General features: G+C 42.4%; 1 protein-coding gene and 1 pseudogene across 1 annotated transcript; both read right to left on the bottom strand.

Annotated features, from left to right (window-relative positions):
- Positions 1-1,405: 1,405 nt before the first annotated feature.
- Positions 1,406-14,529, bottom strand: slc46a2 (solute carrier family 46 member 2). Its single transcript, XM_088319982.1, has 7 exons — positions 13,857-14,529; positions 10,404-10,574; positions 7,113-7,325; positions 4,703-4,874; positions 4,549-4,632; positions 2,487-2,643; positions 1,406-1,472 (listed from the first exon to the last, which is right to left on the bottom strand). Exons 1-7 carry the CDS (start codon positions 14,283-14,285, stop codon positions 1,406-1,408), a joined length of 1,293 nt encoding a protein of 430 aa, XP_088176108.1. The 5' UTR covers positions 14,286-14,529.
- On the bottom strand, positions 11,004-11,153 carry LOC148350001 (U2 spliceosomal RNA; annotated as a pseudogene).
- Positions 14,530-14,847: the final 318 nt, after the last annotated feature.

Below are 14,847 nucleotides of genomic sequence, written 5' to 3'. Positions count from 1 at the left end.
GTGTTTTTTTCTACTTTTTTTTAAATGCCTTTAAAAAAATCTGTGTTTATTTTTTCAGAGCTGTTACTTTTTTCGTTTGTTCTCTATTTACTTTTTTCCTACATTTCTTTCTTTTATTTTTTTCTGGCTCTTTTCTAAATTTTCCTCCTTTTTTTCTCTTCCTTTTGTTTCTTTTTTTCTCAGCTTTTCACTACTTTTTCATTTTGGTATTTTTTTCTTTTTTTGTTCTATTCCCCCTTTAAGTCATTTTGTGTAAAATTTTACATACTATTTGGTCATGTTGGGATTAAAGAAGCAAAAACAACCCGAAGAGCCGTTTAGGACGCGAAAGAGCCGGTTCCTTTTAGTGAGCCGAGCCGAAGAAGCCGGTTCTCGGCAAACTGTACTAACTTTACTAAACTTCGTTCTAATTCGACTCGACTTCAAAATACCACATTTAGGACACAACGTCAGGGGAACCCGTGTATTTTTACCTACATGCACTGTAACTTTGACTTAAGTCGCTTCTTAATAAGTAATTTTGAGCCCTGATTTTTGTGCGCTGGCTAGATTTTCTTGTGCGCTGAGAATGTGCGAGCAGTGCGCAATTGCGCACGCGCGCAGCTTAGAGGGAACACTGGCAACAATAACAACAAAGTTAACCATAATTGAACGCACTATTCCCAATCTCTCTCATAGCCCATTCTCTTCATCTCTGTATTCCGCCAGTAATGTTTTTTTGTATTTAAATTTGAACAAGTGAATAGTAGGACATTGTTTGATCTCGTCTTGTAAAATGTACCATAGTTTGACTCCGCACACAGACACACACATACTTTTCCTGGTGGTTCTCACCGTTGGGACTATGAATTTACGACAGCCCTTTAAATTATAATTTCCCTTATTCTGAATGAATAATTTATGGATGTTTTCTGGCACTATGTTTTTGTTGGCCTTAAATAGCAGTTGTGCAGTGAAAAATTTTACTAAATCATCCAATTTTGATAATTTGGACTGCAGGAATAAAATATTAGTATCTCGATATCCTACTCTGTGTATGGTTCTAATTGAATTCTAATCTAATTGAATACAAGATCAGACATGGAAGGATTGCCAGTATAAATGTAATAAAGACTTTAAAGAGAAACATAAGATAAAAGACTGTCAGGATAAATAGGCACAAACAAAGCACTTAGAGACTGGCCCAAGTTATAATAATGCAATGAAAAGTAGTGCAATACATATACTTAAAAAAAAAATCCCCCAAATAAGTATTGCACCCTTGTTAAGGGTGATGATGGCCCTCGGGAAGAAACTGTCTCTGAGCTTGTTTGTCCTATTGTCAATAAGTGATATTTCAATCATTGCTTTCACTATCTTTACATAAAACATACCTACCGAGCTTTGTGGAGTATTTTTGGTGTTATCAGCTGTGCGTTTCCGTCTGCGCCTCTTCAGAATGTCTCGGCCGAGGATATCCGCATCCCACAACGCTGAAAAGGGAGATACTTTTACTTTTAACACGTGAAAAGATTTTCCCTGAATGATGTTACAAGTGAACCTTTACAGTCCAACCCAACTGGGCCACGTCCCATTGTTGAATAATTCATGACTTTTAAGTGTCCTTTTGTGACATCGGATGACATGAGTACCTCATGTTGGGACGTTGCCAACTGTTTGATATTGAACATGAAGGGTGGACTTACACAAAGGCATTTTTATTTCTAAGCACTTTTTATACTACTTTATAAATCCCAATTTGTGTGTGTGCGCTTGTATATGATTTAGCAGGGTTCAAACGCATTTTTATATGGCCAAATTCAAGCACTTTTTAAGGACTTTCAAAGCTAATCTGCCAATTACTCCAATACCATAAGAAGCATGTCTTTTACCCAATACCCCTTTCATGCTATCTTTTGTTACCTTCTTTTATGCGATTGTTTTGTTCCAGTTTTCGTACACCTTGAAATAAATATTTCGACTAAACTGAACTGAAAGCAGGGCAGCACGGTGGGACAGTGGTTAGCGCGTGTGCGGCACAGTTCTGAGGTCATGAGATCGAACCTGCTGTGTGGAGTTTGCATGTTCTCCCCGTGGTTGCGTGGCTTTCCTCCAGGCACTCCGGTTTCCTCCCACATTCCAAAAACATGCATGTCAGGTTAATTATACTTGGACATTTGTTGTGGAGTACCACAGGGTTCTATCCTGGGTCCAAAGTTATTTAATTCATATATTAACGATATTATTAATGTTTCAAAACTATTACAAATAAAAATATTTGCAGACGACACTAACATTTCCTACTCAAACTATTGATTTGGTAACCTGCATTAACCTAATTGTCCCTAGGTGTGAGTGAGTTGTCCGTCTCTGTGTGCCCTGCGACTGGCTGGCAACAGTGTCCCCCTGCCCACTGCCCGAACATAGCTGAGATGGGCTCCAGCACCCCCGTGACCCTACTGAGGATAGCGGTGGAGATAATGGATGGATGGATGAACTGAAAGCACCTGATAGGAATCATCGCCATAACCGCCAGCCCGCTTGAAATGATGAAGACGAAACCTGGTAACCAGTCCAAAGTCCTCTGGTAGAGTTTTGTGAAGGCGGGGATGTACGCCAGAGCTGCAAACTTGAGAGCCAGCTGCAGAGCTGTCAAAGTGAAGCCTAGTGGCAAGAATAGCAGACAAGGTGGCGCTAAAGTACATATAGGAATGAGTACACTATTCAGTGATACCTTGGTACCCTAATGACTGTGTTTGAACAAGTTTTCAGTCAAAAATGTGAGGATTTTTTGCTCTGGTCATCGAAAGAAAGATCGAAATTTGAACAAAACTGGAGAAAAATTGCTAAAATTTGCCCTATGCTGTCTCAGTCGGATGCAGAGATTATAATTCACGCGTTTGTTACCTCCTGTCTCAATTACTGTAATGCACTACTCTCCGGTCTCCCGAAGTCCAAAATCAAGAGCCTTCAACTGGTATAAAATGCTGCAGCGAGGCTTTTAACTAAGACAAAGTTTGATCACATGACCCCGATTTTAGCTAACCTGCATTGGCTCCCTGTTAGCTTAAGATGTGATTTGAAGGTTCTGTTGGTAGTATATATTTCAGAAATGTATACTTGTTTAGGTACACATTTTATTTGTATGTTAGTTATTGGTGGTATTTTAGATACAAATTGTATTCATATTCTGGGTATTTATGGTTAAAGAAAACATTTTTTTGTCACGGTTGCCATGGCGCCCAATTGGCCCCGCCCGCGTGGCGCTGGGTGCAGCTTGTTGATGGATTGGCTCCCTGTCAGCATTTAAACGCTGTCCTGTCAGTCGCCTTTTGTCAGTCTGTCTGCGAATCTCTGTTTTTACACGGCAAGCCCTTTTTCACCTGTCCCGTTTTTTGCTCCTGTTTGTCTCCCGCCACAACCTGTTTTGATCTCGACCACGTCTGCTCTCCCGTTCTGAATAACGATCCGTTTTTAATCTCAACCACGTCTACTCTCCTCTCCTGGCTTTCAACTTGTTTCCGATCCCGACCACGTTTTGCTCTTCTATCCCGGCTACTGACCCGTTTTTTTCCGTTCTCGACAACGCCATCACTCGCCACGGAAGTCCCATTTCCGTGTTCAGAGCGACATGCTTCCCGCCGAAGGATTTTGTACATTTTACTATAAAGGATTTTATACGATTAAGTACAAGTTACATTTATCAAGTGCAATGAAAATTGTCACTGAGTGGGCTTCAGGTCACGCTGATCCGAATGCGGAATGTTTTGGCTGGGGAATTTTGATAACAGGACTCTTGACGGGGGACGGCAGGCGATGTTTGGAGATCAAGGCCCTGATTACGTAGAGACGCTCTCCTGTTTTGAGTTTCTCCAGACATCGAGGCAAGGAGGTGGACCCCACGCGGGGATTTTCCTGGCACGCCCATGGGAGGAGCCGGCCCACCAGCTTGCGGAAAAAACGTGGGCAGAGTAAGAAAGGCAGAAGATCGAGAGTGGAGGCTTGATAGCGACTCGAGCGACACTAATTCGGCTAACTCGATGGAGTTCACTTAGTTAAATTGTTTTAAGAAATTAAATCTGCCCCCATGTGGAAATGCCTGTCTCTTGTTCATTTTTCCATCAAGAAAGGAGCGCGCATTGTCAGGAGAATGCAGGTTGTGTTTGGTTAATGTCGTCAGATAACTAATTCCAACCATTTGGTAAACGGTACATTTTAATATTAAATTCCTAACACCGCGTCCAGCAATTCCCGGATCATGGGCGGAACCCTTTCCCTTTCTTGTAATAAAGCTTGTGTGAAACGCTACGCGAGTGGGTCCTGTCTCTGTTCTGGTCTTGACATTTATTGATATTTTGGGTGATTATCATTGTTTGGATACACATTTCATTTGAATTTCCGAAACTTTGGAAGTCATCGGAATGTATAAAAATAAATACCGTTACTTTGTGTGGGAAAAGATGTTCCGGTACATGAACGGACCAGTTTTAGAACAACCGATCCTGAACGGAATATTCTCAAGTAGCGAGGTATCACTGTACTTTAAATGGCAAACTATTTGAGCATCACCACACGAGGATGTCGGAACCTGCTGTGAGAGCAGCGACCTGATGGTGGGCAGCGGGATGAGACCGAAGAGGCTGAGAGAGCGAGCTGCGGAGAAACCAAACAAAAAAATAGATTTTAGAAAAGAGAAATCCAGAAGCAGAAGATAACAGTTTACCGAGGTAGAACATAAAGGTGGTGGCGACGAAGGACATGAAATAAATTCCCGAAGCGAAGGAGATCATGCCGATCAAGATCATCGTGGTGTCGCTCACGCAGCGCCGGAGAACGACGGCACCGAGGAAACTCGTGAGGAAGATCAGGAAGCCTGCTGCGTTTCCGTAGCCTACCTGGAGAATGGAAACCTTTACATTTCATATAACACTTAGGGTTCTTACACTTTCATGGCAAATGGAGGAAGACACTTCACATGTCATATAAACTAATGCCAGCTGCCGTTAAGAGGGAGAAAGATCACAAAGCCTGCTGCGTTTCCGTAGCCTACCTGGAAAATGGAAAAGCTTGCATTTCATATAACACTCAGGGTTCGTACCCTTTCATGGCCAATGGAGGATGATGCTTCACATGACATATAAACTAATACCAGCTGCCGTTAAGAGGGAGAAAGATCAGGAAGCCTGCTGCGTTTCCGTAGTCTACCTGGAGAATGGAAAGGCTTACATTTCATATAACACTCAGGGTTCGTACACTTTCATGGACAATGGAGGATGATGCTTCACATGACATATAAACTAATACCAGCTGCCGTTAAGAGGGAGAAAGATCACGAGGCCTGCTGCGTTTCCGTAGCCTACCTGGAGAATGGAAACATTTACATTTCATATAACACTCAGGGTTCGTACACTTTCATGGCCAATGGAGGATGACGCTTCACATGACATATAAACTAATGCCAGCTGCCGTTAAGAGGGAGAAAGATCACGAAGCCTGCTGCGTTTCCGTAGCCTACCTGGAAAATGTAAACGCTTACATTTCATATAAAACTCAGGGTTCGTACACATTCATGGCCAATGGAGGATGATGCTTCACATGTCATATAAACTAATGGCAGCTGCCGTCAAGAGAGAGAAAGATCACGAAGCCTGCTGCATTTCCGTAGGCTACCTGGAGAATGGAAAAGCTTGCATTTCATATCACACTCTGGGTTCGTACACTTTCATGGCAAATGGAGGATGACGCTTCACATGTCATATAAACTAATGCCAGCTGCCGTTAAGAGGGAGAAAGATCACAAAGACTTCTGCGTTTCCGTAGCCTACCTGGAGAATGGAAACGCTTACATTTCATATAAAACTCAGGGTTCGTACACTTTCATGGCCAATGGAGGATGACGCTTCACATGACATATAAACTAATGCCAGCTGCCGTTAAGAGGGAGAAAGATCACGAAGCCTGCTGCGTTTCCGTAGCCTACCTGGAAAATGTAAACGCTTACATTTCATATAAAACTCAGGGTTCGTACACATTCATGGCCAATGGAGGATGATGCTTCACATGTCATATAAACTAATGCCAGCTGCCGTCAAGAGAGAGAAAGATCACGAAGCCTGCTGCATTTCCGTAGGCTACCTGGAGAATGGAAAAGCTTGCATTTCATATATTACTCTGGGTTCGTACACTTTCATGGCAAATGGAGGATGACGCTTCACATGTCATATAAACTAATGCCAGCTGCCGTTAAGAGGGAGAAAGATCACAAAGACTTCTGCGTTTTCGTAGCCTACCTGGAGAATGGAAACGCTTACATTTCATATAAAACTCAGGGTTCGTACACTTTCATGGCCTATGGAGGATGATGCTTCACATGACATATAAACTAATGCCAGCTGCCGTTAAGAGGGAGAAAGATCACGAAGCCTGCTGGGTTTCCGTAGCCTACCTGGAGAATAGAAACGCTATCATTTCATATAACACTCAGGGTTTGTACACTTTCATAGCCAATGGAGGATGACGCTTCACATGGCATATAAACTAATGCTAGCTGCCGTTAAGAGGGAGAAAGATCACGAAGCCTGCTGCGTTTCCGTAGCCTACCTCGAGAATAGAAACGCTATCATTTCATATAACACTCAGGGTTCGTACACTTTCATGGCAAATGGAGGATGACGCTTCACATGTCATATAAACTAATGCATAGCTATCTTCTCCCCGAATGATGGCGTGCCGGCTCCTCCCATGGGCGTGCCAAGGTAGTTGGTTTGTGCCCAACAATCTCTGGTCTTCCTGCGTCAGCACACCCAGGCCTCCTGTTATCAGAAATGTCCAAGACAAAACATCTTCCACGCAGCCTGCCCTGACCTTTTATTGTACATTGAACTAAAGCACAGTCAGTGAATATCTTTATTGCATTAAGCTGAATACATGTAACTTGTAGTCAATCGTATAAAATCCTTTATAGTCAAATGTATAAAATCCTTTAATAGGCTGTTTCACCTATCAGAATGCACTATGCAAATCAGTGTTTCTGGCACAGTGAGTAAAAATAGTGTGCTAATTAGACTCCCTCACAGCCACTACCCAAGATGTGGTTCCGTCATTCCCCAAAAATTAAAATATTGAACACAAACCTGGACGGCACTCCAGTGAAGCGGCTCGTTGACCACAAAGACACCCAAGATCTCAACAGATCCACCCACAGAAGAACCGTACAAAACTGCAGCGCCGAATAGCAGGATCACATTCAGGGTGTTCCTCCTCGTGGAACTCTCTGCAGGAAAAGTGTCGGAGGTGTGAGGGAGGAGGGCGCTGGATTCCTCGGGCTCACTCGATACTTGCTTCACCTTTACAATGTCAGCAAATAAGGATTAAGTGAATTATTCATGTTGGTACAGGTGGAAATATGATAACACCGTTGTGGAAGTGAACATCTAATCTTCAACAATACGAACATTGGACAGGAAATATTTGAAAACTTTCATACAGTAGACCTTCCGGATACAGTCTGGATCCGTCCTGAGGTGGGGTGAAATTGCTGTATGGTGCTGAATAGAAACCTTTAGAGATCAACCAATGTATTCCCAACAGCCAGTTTCCAAATGAAGTTATATACTATTTTATACACCGTTTTATTCCACTTATACTCAAAAATACTTGTCCTAAGTTTGACCTCAGCCTGAGTGCAACTCTTCAGAAGGGTGTCGTAAACCGCCTTTGCTTTGGAATGAGTCTTTGGTTTCAGACTGTACAGATAACAATGACTTATCACCTCGCCTGGGGGGTTAGAATGTGTGTGTCGTGCCCCATTCTGTCCGGAGGGCGATGACCTATCACCCTTCTCCCAGTCTTCAAAGGACTGGGAAATCTGCATCGGCTGCAGCTTGGTCATGGTGCGTGAACATTTCATTGCCATGTGTTATAAAAGTGGGCAACCCTGGAGCCCCCGTCGCTCTTTCTCCACACGATTGTAATCGGCAAGGAAGAAAGATCCATTCTTTCTAGGCTAAATAAATTATTATGTGGACTATCTTCGTTGCCTGGTTAATCAAATTTCTCCAGCTTCGGAATATGCTCCTACTGTAAGGGTTTAGACAAGACAAGTGAAGTGTCTTCGTAGTCAGATTTCAGTGTAATAAATGTTAAAACCTTAGACCAGGTAAAAACAATATATAGTCAGTACTAGGTGATGTGTAATATATGTGCACAGAATTAACTAACATTATACATAAATATACATATAAAGGAAATCTGACTTAAGTTTGGTGCAAAATGACTTGAGCTGCAGATGCAAAGAGGGCGAGGAGACGACGGATCAAAATAGAAACTGAATTTAAAATTTTACGGATTGACATACTTAGCAGAATCCGTTGCTTAATTAGCCTCTTTATCTTTAATAGGAGTCCTGATTGTGGTTTGGATACAACCAAGCAACCTAGCGTGGGTAGCAATCCGTAAGCCATCTTCGTATTTCTTGGTCATCGCAAGCTTCGTTTCTATGGTTATCATGTTTTTATCTCATGTACCGTACTTCAAAGTCTATTTCATCATCGGATACACCAAAGAGTTGTTTCCCTTTTTGTTCTTTTTTTTGCATTTATTTACATCTTTCAAGACCCCTTTCCATTTTCTCCATTCTTTAACATCCGTCCCTGGTACCCTGAATAAAAATAGTGTGATAATGAGATCAAATCGAATATGCCTTGCACACTAATACAGTGTTCCTGTCTGTGCAAACTACACTCTTTTTCAAACTCGCACCTCAAAAAGTGATTAACTCTAGGAAATCTCCCAGTACTACACTCCCCAACTCAAAACATTTTCTCCTTGGATCAATACCAGGGGTGTCAAACTCATTTTAACTCGGGGGCCACACGGTAGAACAAACATTCTGTCGGGGGCCGGACTAGTAGATTAAAGAGAAAGAAAAAGAGAGATAAAGAAATTAGAGAAAGAGGGAGGGAAAAGGAGAGAGGGCAGGACAAAGAAAGAGAAAGAGAGAGAGAGAGAGAGAGCATGAGAAACAAAAGAGATAAAAGAGCAACAAAGGAAGAGAAAAAGAGAGACACGGAGAGTGAAAGAGACAGAGACAGAGTGGAAGAATAGGGGTGGAAAAGAGAGAGAGAGAGAGAGAGAGAGCGTGAGAAACAAAAGAGATAAAAAGAGAAGTCATGAGAAAGGGGGAAAGAAAGGGAGAGGAAGAAAGAAATCCAAAGAGAAATAGAAAGACGGAAGGAGAGAAAAGAGAAAAGAAAGCGCAAAGGGTAGGAAGAGAGAAAGAGAAAAAAAGAGAAAAGGAATAAAAGGATATTAGAGCAAAATAAGTTAAAAAGACACAGAGAGAGAAAGAGACAAAGAGCAAAAAAGGAAGAGAAAAAGAGAGACACGGAGAGTGAAAGAGACAGAGACAGAGAGTGGAAGAATAGGGGTGGAAGAGAGAGAGAGAGAGAGAGAGAGAGAGAGCGAGAGAGAGAGAGAGCATGAGAAACAAAAGAGATAAAAAGAGAAGTCATGAGAAAGGGGGAAAGAAAGGGAGAGGAAGAAAGAAATCCAAAGACAAATAGAAAGACAGAAGGAGAGAAAAGAGAAAAGAAAGCGCAGAGGGTAGGAAGAGAGAAAGAGAAAAGAGAGAAAAGGAATTAAAGGAAATTACAGCAAAATACGTTAAAAAGACACAGAGAGAGAAAGAGACAAAGAGCAACAAAGGAAGAGAAAAAGAGAGACACGGAGAGTGAAAGAGACAGAGACAGAGAGTGGAAGAATAGGGGTGGAAGAGTGAGTGAGAGAGAGAGAGAGAGAGAGAGAGAGCATGAGAAACAAAAGAGATAAAAAGAGAAGTCATGAGAAAGGGGGAAAGAAAGGGAGAGGAAGAAAGAAATCCAAAGACAAATAGAACGACAGAAGGAGAGAAAAGAGAAAAGAAAGCGCAGAGGGTAGGAAGAGAGAAAGGGAAAAGAGAGAAAAGGAATAAAAGGAAATTAGAGCAAAATACGTTAAAAAGACACAGAGAGAGAAAGAGACAAAGAGCAAAGAATGAAGAGAAAAAGAGAGACACGGAGAGTGAGGGACAGAGACAGAGAGTGGAAGAATAGGGGTGGAAAAGAGAGAGAGAGAGAGAGAGAGAGAAATAACTACAAGAACAGTGTCTTTGTTTGAGGCACCTGGCTTTGGCAACATCAAGTGCAGCTTGTTTTTCTCTTGCGCTTCTCTGGTTGTTATCTCGCGGGCCGGGTTCAATCCCTTAGCGGGCCTGATCTGGCCCGCGGGCCGCCTTTTTGACACCAGTGATCCATACGATTCAAGTAGGTCATTCTTTTGGACTTCAAAACGGTGAATTTATCTTAAAAGTGAGAGGTATCTACTTATGAACCTTCTTTGCATTGGTCCAACATTAAAAAGAGAATCAACTGTCTGTTTCTATGTACCTGTAGCAGCACACTAGCATGAAGGAGGCTCAGCAGACGAAGGAAAATGCAGAAGCACAGCAGGACGGTGCCGTCCCCGACGCTAGGAGCATAAAGCAGGAAAACGTTGCCGGAGAGCAGACTGCCCAGCAGGCCCGCCATCCCGAACATCAGCTCCGCTCTCATCATCACCTGGGAAATGCAAATGTGACTTTGAGGAAAGGAATTCAACGATGAAAGATTTTGTCTTTTGCAATGTTTAATGATTTTACAGTCGATCGGGAAGATGAATTGATAATATAAATACAGTAAATTCCGGACTATAGAGCGCACCTGATTATAAGTCGCACCCACCACATTCTAAGAGGAAAACCGATGTTGTACTTACACAAGCCGCACCTGTATATAAGCCGCATGCGAACCCAAACCCGACTTTAAGTCCCGCGATTGAAACTAAATGTCCTTCGGGGGGGATTTTGTAAGGTTTATTGTTCTATATTCTTTATCAATTATCCATTATCGGTCAAATCAGAATACGCTACAAAGCCAAGGGGCCGAGACATTTGCTCTCAGCCAAGAGGCCGAGTCAAGGTCCTAGCCACAGAGCCATTCAGCGATCAGTGCGAATGCACCGTTTCCGGAGGTACTGCAATACCGGGCCGGTGCGTGGAGTGGACAGAGCAAGCTCATATTCCATCTCCGGATTGCAAAAATCAAACTTACAGCATTGCTGTAACTTCATAGATAGTAACTTCATAGAGCGAAAGATTTGTACGAAATGAAGAGAAACAAGAGTAACTAAATGTCCTTCATTAAAGTCCACGGTCTAAAAATCACAGCCGGCAAAATGAACGGAAAATGATACCGGTACTTAAGGTTTGATCCAGACCTGCAGAGTCCGGGTCCCGTTGAAAGTAATCCAAGGAAAAAAGTGTATATTTCCAAAGGTAAGGGTGGGAAAAATATATATCCACTATTTTCCGCCGCGTCCACAAACAGGTCCTTCTGTTCCTCACCTTTACCCCACTTCCCGTCACCTCCCGTTTGTTCCGCCCCTCCTTTGTCATTCGTCCGTGCAAAACATATCAGAATAAGTGTCTAAAATAAATACAAATAAATACATTACAAAAATATACAGTTGCAAATACATATTATACATGGGCTACACATATTTACAAAGAAAGACAGTACACCGAGAGAGTTTTCAAAGCTTTAATAAAAATAATATAACTTTCATCCCAAACGGTGCCTGTGACAGGGCAGTTAATGGTAGCAACACGCTAGCAACACGCTCGCAACACAGTAAACGGGTCTGTTAAAAAAACATACCGTACTTGTAAAAATCACGGTAAACTGTCCTCATCTTCCTCCTTAGAACTGAAGCCATCAAAGTCGTCTTCCTCAGTGTCGGAAAGAAACTGTCATATAGACGTCGTCCCACGCTCCCTTATTCCAAAACACGCTAGCAACACGCTCGCAACACAGTAAACGGGTCTGGTAAAAAAAACATACCGTACTTGTAAAAATCACGGTAAACCGTCCGGACTGCTCGATTGCTTTTAGCTTGAAAGCTGCGTCATGTGCCTTTCTTTTTGCATTTTGCATGATGAGGGTATGTTTACGCTAATTTAATCTATGTACAAGCCAAGAAGTTGCAGTCTTCCTCGGCGCATATATTCCACCGGTCTAAATCTTACCTTTTGTACTCGAGCGCCGCTGGCGGCTGTTACAAAAATTACATAAATTGGCCGCATCACTGAATAAGCCGCAGGGTTGAACGTTTGGGAAAAAAGTAGCGGCTTATAGTCTGGAATTTACGGTAGTCAACAATAAATTCCATTGAAATAGTTGCCAGACATGATATTAAACATCTCACGTGATTATAATATCTGCTGAAAGTCGGTCATGCGCGAAAGTGTCTCTGTCTAGAGCGGTAGCATACAGAAACAACGGCGTGAACATCAAGTACGTGTTCCAAAACGTTTATACAGTTTGGAAGCATTTTAGCATTTGGATATAAGAAATAAAAAGACTACTTGCGAAGTTTGCAAAGCAGACCTTGCGCATAATGGCATTAGCTCCTGACGCATGGACTGTCACGGTTGCCATGGCGCCCAATTGGCCCCGCCTGTGTGGCGCCAGCTGCGGCTCATTGACAGATTGGCTTTCCGTCTATTTAAGCGCTCTCACTCTTCCTTTGTCAGCCCGTCAACGAACCTCTGCCCCGCAGGACGTGGGTTTTGACTCAGTCCTGTCTCCTGTTGGTATTCCTTGTCCGGTATGGTTCCCGTTTATTTTGTCCTGTTTAATGTCGGTTTTCAGTTTTGTTTCCATTTAGTTCCTGTGCGGAGTTTGCATGTTCTCCCTGTGCTTGCGTGGGTTTCCTCCGGGCACTCCGGTTTCCTCCCACATTCCAAAAAAAACATGCATGTCAGGTTGGGTCAAAAAATGTCCCTAGGTGTGAATGAGCGAGCGAATTGTCTGACCCTGTGTGCCCTGCGACTGGCTGACAACCATTTCAGGGTCTCTGCCCACTGCCCGAAGGTGGCTGGGATGGGCTCTAGCACCCCCGCGACCCTACTGAGGATAAGCGGTGCAGATAATGGATGGATGGATATTGTTGTATAAAAAGGTTAAGAAAAAAGGAAGTATAAAAGGAGAAATGAAAAAAGACAGGTTTGTGGTTATCCCTTTAATCAGTATATTACCAACAATGATTGAATGCAGAAAATGAATTCATAATTTGAATAGGAAAATGTATTGTTCTACTTAATTACATTTGCATGTATTTTTTTCCTTCTACAGTGAACGTCCAAGCAACTTCGTTTTTCAACCTTTTTTATAATAAACCTCATTTATGTCGAGCAACTCAGTATCTCACAACCAGTGTTGGGTATGATTACTTTAACTGGATTACTTTCATTTACTTTTGGATTACTCCAATACCAAATATGCTAATAAAAGACAAAAAAAAACTAAATATGAATAAAATTTACTAAATTGTGTGCAGGCTTGGGGAGTAACGGAATACATGGAACGGCAGAAATAATATTGGCAAGCTGTTTGGATTTATTTACATTTTGTTTTTGTCGCATTTGATGTTAGTTTTGCCGGAGATCAAAGCCAGGAGAGAAAGCTTACCACGTGTTATGAGTCATCATTTTATTCATATTTAGTTTCTTTTGTCTTTTATTAGCATATTTGGTATTGGAGTAATCCAAAAGTAATTGAAAATAATCCAGTTAAAGTAACCCTACCCAACCCTACTCACAACAAAATGTAATTAACAATATACTGTATATGATATAACGAAACACATGTACAATATAACATGTTAAACCCCATAAATAAACACGTTTGAAAAAAAAATATGGTGTAAGATTATTTTGTATTTTGTAAGGGGAAAAAAACAACATTTTGTAAGGGCATGGATCCCTGGAGGTTGACAGGTATGAGAGCAGGGAAAGAGCTTACCCGCGAGCGCGTCTCCACATCAGAACCAAGCGACGCCAACGTCATCACGCCGGGCCAGAAAGCAGCGAATCCGCCGGACAGTCCCAGCAAAACGGCCGCCCCGAACATCACCTGGACGGGCAGCCGCAGAAGAACCACCTGGAGGAAGGCGACGCTGAACAGCAGGTAGCCGCACAGGGGCACCATCACCGGGGCTCTCCTCCAGCCTCGGTCCCCCGCTTTAGCCAGCAGGAGAGCGGGCACGACGGGCGTCAGCTGCCCGATAAGATTGTGGATCATGAAGAAGTTCGCCATGGCTCTCTGTTGTTTTCCGGGGACACCGGCGTCAGAGTAGCGGTCCTTGACCACCAAGAGAAGGGCGGTGTCGGTAGCGGAGGTGGCCAGCTGATGGAGCACCACCAGCGGCTCTACTCGACGGAGCGTCGCCATTTTTTATTCGACGAGGACACATTTTGAGCGGTTATATTAAAATCGAGGAGAAAAAGAAGAAGTAGAAGAAGAACTTTGAAAAAAATAGAAGTTTGGGAACGTTTCACTTCCTTATCCGAGTAACGCGCCTTTAATAGTAAAAGTAAAACATAAATATGAATGCTTTAAATGCGTCAAAAGAAGAATTTAGTCGTTTTTTATGTATGCAATTCACAACTTGTAAACGCTTTCATTATAAACGTGTGCGTCAGATAGTAGTAATATGATAACGCAGTTGAGGAAGTGAAAACCTTTTTCAAAATAAGAAAAAAGAGATAGAGAATACTTGAATACTTTGCTGACTTGCTATCAAGCATGGACTAAGGCTTCTTTAACTCATTTTTATTGTGTCACAAGATACGTTTTTTAGTAGGAATATTGTTTCTTGCGCATTCATATGATTTCCATACATTTTGATTGTGAAAGTAGTGCTACCGGTCTCCGTGTTATTCTGGCTACATCAGCTTGTGCTTGACAGTCCTGACTTGCCGTTATATACATACTTAGGCTCAGCACGTTAAAG

Source organism: Urocampus carinirostris, chromosome 16, assembly GCF_059441175.1.
Source record: "Urocampus carinirostris isolate Australia breed hairy pipefish chromosome 16, RoL_Ucar_1.0, whole genome shotgun sequence".
Taxonomy (NCBI): domain Eukaryota; kingdom Metazoa; phylum Chordata; class Actinopteri; order Syngnathiformes; family Syngnathidae; genus Urocampus; species Urocampus carinirostris.
This window is presented reverse-complemented; position numbering and strand designations above follow the sequence as displayed.